General features: G+C 36.0%; 1 protein-coding gene across 1 annotated transcript; it reads left to right on the forward strand.

Moving 5' to 3' along the window:
- The first annotated feature begins 1668 nt into the window (after nt 1–1668).
- On the forward strand, nt 1669–4973 carry LOC149210344 (uncharacterized). The gene is made up of 2 exons (XM_089394406.1): nt 1669–2379; nt 4348–4973. Exons 1-2 carry the CDS (start codon nt 1983–1985, stop codon nt 4707–4709), a joined length of 759 nt encoding a protein of 252 aa, XP_089250532.1. The 5' UTR covers nt 1669–1982; the 3' UTR covers nt 4710–4973.
- The last annotated feature ends 2665 nt before the right edge of the window (nt 4974–7638 follow it).

Here is a 7638-nt window from a genome sequence, read left to right on the forward strand (position 1 = left end):
TAAAAGGCTATCAAGCTTGCAAGGTGACTTATGAGTTGTTTGAGTATGTGGGAACCCCAATTTCCTCCATGCACAAGGTACTAAGAGGATTTTGAGGAGGGTTGTTACATCATCTACAATAGGTTGACAATTTAAAGCCAAATTGAGGAGCTCTTTCTTGTTATAATTCTTTGCCCCACCACTTTTTGGTGCCATTTTTTGGCAACATGCTAAAACTTACATACACGACATCATTTTTATCAAGAAGAGAAAGAAAAAATTTATTAAATTACTTACATCGACCTAGAGATAGAGTTAGATATTTATCAATAGCTTACACTATTACAATGGTACAAGCAATCAAGAACAATCACAAGTAGATTGTGAGATAAGCATGCAATGAATCATTAAAGAATTTGGGGAGTCAGCCCAAGAGGGAATGAGAATTTTGTAAAATTCTTAGGAGGAAAATCCCCATCCCTTCACACCACAATTGAGGATGTGGATCATATTGATTAAATTTCTTAAAAGGGAGAAATTCCCCATCCCTTCACACCACAATTGAGGATGTAGATCATCAAAATGAAATATTTAGATTTCGTATTAGGAAAATTAATAAGAAAACAAAATTAAAGACTAACCAGTTTTTACATCTCCATTGCCATAAAAGTTTTTCTCCTCTCATATTAATAATAATAAATTTCTCTTTCTCATGTCTTATCACAAGGGAATGCATGTATTTCTTACTGCTTAACTATATAAATAAACATCATTGTTTATAATGCTAGGCACGTTGCATACTATAACCTCATTTTCAAAGGTTTCCCATTTAAAATGGAAAAGCAACACACGTGACCAAGCAAAAGTACTTTTTCAAGATTTAGATTAGGGTTAAAAGAGAGGTATATAAGAAAAACCCAAACAAACTGTAAAAGTGTTTGGATAACAATGGGTTAAGTCCAACTCACAGTCTGGAGCCTACAAGGTTCTTTCTTTAAAGTGGAAAAGCAACACTAATTTGTCAAGATTTAGATTCAGATTGAAAGAGAAGTATGTCAAAGCTGCTAGGATGATAATAGGTTAAGCCCAACTCACAGCCTCTCTTTAAAGTGGAAAAGCAACACTAATTTGTCAAGATTTAGATTCAGATTGAAAGAGAGGTATGTCAAAGCTGCTAGGATGATAATAGATTAAGCCCAACTCACAGCCTCTAATTTGCAGAAGGGAGCCCATTCAGAGATAAGGAGTTAATCAACTACACTCAAAAAAACCATTTTGAAAGTGCTGAGGTCAAATCCCCATAAATACAAACCTTACATTAAATCTTTAATTTCACCTAGAAGAATTTAATCTCACCACATAATAAAGGTAGTGTTCCTTCATCTCATCTTCACTGTACACTACAATTTTGCCTCTCACTAACTCTGCGCTACCTTCATCATTACGAGCAGCCGTGGACTTTTTGCCCAGGATTGGTAAAGTTACACAAGGATTGCTCTTCACACAAAGAATTTCCTGTAGTTTACACAAACGAACATGTGCCACCTCACTGTAATTCTTTCTTTTCCCATTTCACAAGCAAACGTGTATTGCAAGTGCAACATTATTCTAAGGCATCAAACCACTCGGAAAAAAATAATTGATGGTAGTATGTTGGATCAAAGGCTTCATTGATAACTGATTATTTTCAAGCAAATGTAATTCCTTGCTCATTAATCGTCCACACTGTCCCCATAAAATCCCTGTTAACCCAATTTAGAGAAGCCCTGCTAATCCATCTCCAAATCAGATAAATCAATCCAATGTTTAATTCACTCTTTCACCCAATAACTGACAACAAATATAACATTTCTATAAGCTTAGAATCACATTCGCTTCCTATTAGCATATATAGTCTACTCTTAGAACTTTGGAAGATTGTCATAATGCACTCAGCATTCTACTCGTTTGAAATTTATAATTAATCTGTCCATCTTCGTCCGGGTTCTCAATAAATTAAAACCATGGCATCCGGTCTTGTGTCAAGGTTCCTGTCATACCTAACATTTTGGTTTGACAGGCAAGCATGGCTGGCAGGTCATTCCCCCGACTGCAGAGAGCGAGCCCTTCTAAATTATGTCCTGCAAAATGCAGAGAAGGGAAATGCAGAGTCTGTGTTGAAAGCCATGGATAGTTTTGCTAACCATACTTGGCTTGCAATTTTAGGGAAGGAGAAGGGCTCTATTCTGGATGATGCAGTGCAGAAATCTGATCCTGGGGTGGCCTTAGAGCTCGGAACTTATTGTGGGTATTCTGCCATTAGAATTGCTTCTAAGATGGTGAAAGCAGACAGCATGCTGGTTTCCATAGAAATGAACTCACATAACCATGAAATTGCCACAAAAATGATCGAGCATGCAGGTGATATTTTGTGTACTTCTCGTCAATTGTTTTGTTACTTCATAGGCTTAAACATAATATCAGATATTTTGTTATCTCATAGCCACAAACAAAATATCAGATATGGGTATTTTACTTCCTTTAACCTTTTTCACCGATCCTAGGGTTGCTCCAACAGTGAAAAACCTTGGATCCTACTCTCTTAGACTTTGCTGCTCTGTGTGAGAGAGACTTATTGCTCCTTGGGTGCTACCTCAAAATGATCCTGTAGCTTTAAAATAAACCTTCATAGAAATTCAATGTTGTTTAATCTTGTTTGAGGGAGATTTATTGCTTCTTGGGTGCTACCTCAAAATGATCCTGTGCTTTGAAAGAACCCTTCATAGAAATTCAATCTTGTTTAATGGTGAAGAATTCTTCACTCGTACTATTGGATACAAACCCTTTATACTCTGCTGTTCTTCCCTTTAAAATATATTACTCTTCTATGTAAACGTGTGTACGTAAGGGTGTGTCACAAATGATCTGTAAAATGCATCATTCAGTTCATATATCCGTATCAATTTATACCACAACTATTCAGTCCAGAACTTGCAGTCTGTTGATGTATACTGTATGAATTAGCTCATGTTCTATTAATCTTTACAAAGTTGTTATTGCTCACTATCTATCTGTTCTGTCAATTTATCTTTAACTTTTCTCAGCATAATATTGAGGTTTTAGCTACACTAAAACTTTCGGGTATTAATAAATTTCCAAACCCTTATCATTACTTTGAGTGGGCAATTAATCCCAAGATCCCAGAGTAGTTTAATCCATGTGATCAATTTCCAATAAAATGAGTATGAAAATTACTCCAAACACCTTTAAACTAGGTTACTCTGGCATGTATACGTTTGTAGTAAGGGTGTGTCACAAAATGATCTGTAAAATGCACCATTCAGTTCATATATCTGTATCAGTTTATCCCACAACTGTTCAGTCCAGAACTTGCAGTCTATTCATATATACTGTATGAATTAGCTCATGTTCTATTAATCTTTACTTTGCTATTGGTCACTATCTATCTGTTCTGTCGATTTATCTACCATGATTTCATGTAGTTTAACTTGTCTCAGCATAAGGACAAGACCTTCGATAAATTTGGGTTAACCTAATTAATTTTATTTAGACCACAGAAAATCAAAACCTTGGTAAGGGATGGATTAAACTGTGTTTGGCTCTGAAAATCTCAAAAAATGATAACAATCTTCTCCAAGTTTCTAAAATTTTGAAGGAGAATGTTGCTCTCCAAGGTTTAGTGCATTTTCCTTATTGGAAAGCTCTTTCCTGGTATTGCAACTCAAAATGTAAAGTGCATTTTATTAAATGAAAAAGCCGTAATTATAATGTAGATCAAACCATCGTTAAGTGCAATCTTTTCTTTCTGAACAATAGTTCTTTCTAGCCTCAAAAGCATTCCTGATATTATTTTATGTTAGGTTTCAATATGAAAATGCATTCATTATGAATCATTGCAAAGTTTTAATTTCATGATAAGCTATTCATTTTGAAAAGTTTCATGATTAAAGTTTTAATTTCATTATAAACTATTCATTCTTTTTTCAAAATTCAAAGGAGTTTGGTTATCTTAATGTGAGCAAAAACTTTTCAGAAAAATACAACATAATCAAATTTCAAGGGAAACTATAACTTTTAATAACCATACCACCAAATTAGGAAAGAAAGGTCGAGTTATCTAGTGTGTTTTATTTGAGGATTTAAATTGATACTAGCTAATTCCATATTAGCCAAATAATCAACCTTGATTAAGAAATCATTAAATATACATATTTAGAATGATTCGCTATGAAAATATTTGTGTAATTTATGTCCTACTTAAAGAATTTGTCTTGCCTGATCATATATTAGTCTAAAACACTAAAAGGGATAATGTATCTGTTTTCATCGATTGAATTCTGGAATTTTATGTTAATTCATCTTCATCAGGTCTATCCTCGAAGATAACAGTGTTGAAAGGAACGTTGACTGAGCTTATGGATGGATTAGAAGAGTTCCTGAATGAAATGGGAGCCACATCATTTGATTTCATATTCATGGATCATTTCAAGCATTGCTATCTACCAGATTTTCTGTTACTCAAAGACAGAGTCATGCTTGGCAAAGGAACAAGCATTGTTGCAGACATCATAGGATTTCCTGAGGCTCAGAACTACTCGAATTATTTGAAAGAGCATCCTGAGGAGTTGGAGTCCGAGGTATACAGATCTGATAGGGAATGCCTAAGGTGGTTGCCATCCTCACTGACAGTGTCTATTTATAAATCTGCTGAAGTAACTATGGTGACTTAGATAACAGAGCACATTTTGTCTTTATGAATGAAGTTGGTCATGTGTGTACACCAAATTGTCCCTGCACAAGGACAATTCTGAGATTCTTTACACTAAATGCATAATAGGGTATGATATTCTCATTGAATTGGACTTATAAAAGGGCCAAGGGCCATTTTGTAACAGTAATGGTTCCTAGATGTTTATCTAGGGATATGCCCTTTCCCTTTGATTGTAATTCACCTAGATATGCATAGAAAGATATTATATTTGGTTTTTCTAAAATGTACTTCTCTTTCTCTGTTTTCAAAATAGTTTTTCCCATTAATTTGTTTGGAAGACAGATAATTTTGTCATGGTCATTTTGCATACTGATTAAATGGTTGATTTTTTTGATAAATTTGATAAGTCTCTTATGGTTTTATATTTTACCGTGGAAAAAATAGTTTATGTATTTTTGCCTAATTTTTAGTGTTTTTATTAAGAGCAATAAGTGTGAGTGTAGAGTGGTTTATATTTGAGGAAAATAGATTTTTGGTGTGTAACTATTTTTATCTTGAGTGTAGATTTTGAGAATAGTTTAAAATGTTACAAATAGAATAAAAAATATTATCAAAATCTGCACTAATTGAGTTATATTATATTATTGTAATACAAAATATTAAAACTCCTAAACAATGTAATCTTAGGAGTTGAACCCAATTACAATGTCATATTTGGAGCTAATAAATTCGATGGTTGTGTTCAATCCAACTGCAATGTAAGCTTCAGAACTGGTGAATTCAATTTTATCTTGTTTAATCTAATATCAGATTCATTCTCTTGTCCACCAGCTCTAATTGAACGACAGACTTAGCAGGCTTGATGAAGAAGGCCGCTACCCAGTGAAGGTTTATTCCCAGCGTCTTGCAATGGTGGCTGAGTGGAAGCTCACAGCTTCCTGAACATAATTGTAGGTAACGTCTAGTTTCTTAGAGTGGGAGAGGAGTCAGATGGAGGAGTCGGACTCGGCTGGAACTCACTATTCCGTCCACAATACAGATGTATCGCTATCAATCATAATCACAATTCCGTTCTCTGTTGTTGTTCACTAATCCATTGACTATATGGTGGAGGTCGCTGTTGCATCCCCTGCTGCTGTCCATGTCTCTATTTGGTATTGTTGAATTATTTGACATTGTAAACCATACCTGTAGCCGCCAACAGCAGAGGTGTTGTTTGTTCCCAGGAATTTGATTGCTCTGCCACTATCGATTTCTCCTCTGTAGTCACTTTTTTGGCGTTGGGCAGTCATGGTAACGCTGAAAGTGTTGGCAGACATGGCAATGCTGAAAGTGTGAGTGGTTAAGATAAAATTTATTCCTGCAAGTTATTGGTGGTTTTTGGGCTTCATGATTAATGGAATTTATGGTTTTTCTCATGATATTCTTATATAATGTGGTCTATATAAAGGTGGAAAGTCTTCACGATAATTGGTTTTGGTGACCAGTGACATCCTAGCAATTATGTCTTTAGACACCGTCATTTTTCTTAGTGTTTCGTGATCCTAACAATTGGCCTCAGAGTTGGAGTTGAGAATGGGATAGCCTGGTAGAATATGTGTGTAGATCAATTAGAGCTGGCACATGATCCTAGAGAGTAAGAGGAGCACACGAAAGAGAATATTGTGACCCCTGAGAAACATGAAGAACAGAACCCAAGGAAGAGTCTAATCAAGAAATCCCTGCACCAGAGTCTGAGGAGAAGAAAAGCCAAGAAGAGGATGCACAATTATAACAAGGATGCAGATGAATAGCATAGGTTGAAGATATATGAGAGAAGTCAAGAGTGAGAAAGGCCAAGTCAATATATGGATCAAACAAGATATATCGAGAGAGAGAGGTGGTATGGACAAGAAAATGGGGATGGAGTCAATGGTTTGAGGATAGCGAAGGAGCCAACCTGTGATGAAAGCCATAGTGGTGTGATAACAATAGTGATGTGTGAACACCATAAGGGTTTTGGTCCAAGGCAAATTTATTTCCCTACAAAATTGTAGGACTTGTTGTTCAGGGATACATGTTGCGCAAGAGCACGGATTGTTGTAAGGCCTTAAAACTTTGATTAGGCATACATGTAGTGCAACAATGCATGGAGTCATCAAGTTGTGGAATGGACCACTTGGATATGTATAACCAGGGTGGCAAGTGTACTAGTATCCTAGCTTGAGGGGGGGAATATAAGATCTGGGATGAGATGGTTGATGAATGTTTGGGACCAGATTAATCTCGTTGAGTCAAGTTTAAGAGGGGGATTGTTAGGGTGGTTCAGGGAAACTTGACTTGGTTAAGCTACCTGTGGTTTTTAAGCTCTAGTTTGTGAGAACCCATGGTTTTGCCCATGGTATTCATCTCTAATGTAACCTATTTAAAGGCTAAGAAACTCCATGTTAATTGGCTATGGTGACTAATGGGATCCTAGCAACAATGTGTAGAAATTATTCTGTAGATTAAACTGATAATGCAATGTAACTAAAGAAATATACTTAATCTACTCCTACAATCAAACTTGCGGAAGCTTAATCAATTTTGAGCAAGATCAATAGAACACACATAACAGATGAAGAAGAAACAATCACACATGAAACGTAGAAGAATACTCTAGGGAAAGCTGGTGGGCCACAGTATTGTAGCAATAATGCTACAACTCCTGGAACTCCCTTCTTTAATTTTATCAACTCGGTAGTTCGTAACAAACTTGGAAGCGACGGTGTTGTATGCACAAGTACTAGCTCTTGCCGCAGCTGTCACTTGGTCAGCTGGCACAAGTCCGCTAGGGGCTCAAGCCAACTTCTATGAGCTCTTAGAAGAAGCTTTTTAACTGATGGACGAAAGCTAACTCAAAGGAAGCTAATCTACTTGCGGAAAGAAACTGAAAGCCAAGAAGAAATGCAAACCCTAGAAAACCCTAA

This window comes from Pinus tabuliformis, chromosome 1_2 (genome assembly GCF_031772625.1).
Source record: "Pinus tabuliformis cultivar Carrire ecotype Pingquan chromosome 1_2, CPIR1, whole genome shotgun sequence".
Lineage (NCBI taxonomy): Eukaryota > Viridiplantae > Streptophyta > Pinopsida > Pinales > Pinaceae > Pinus > Pinus tabuliformis.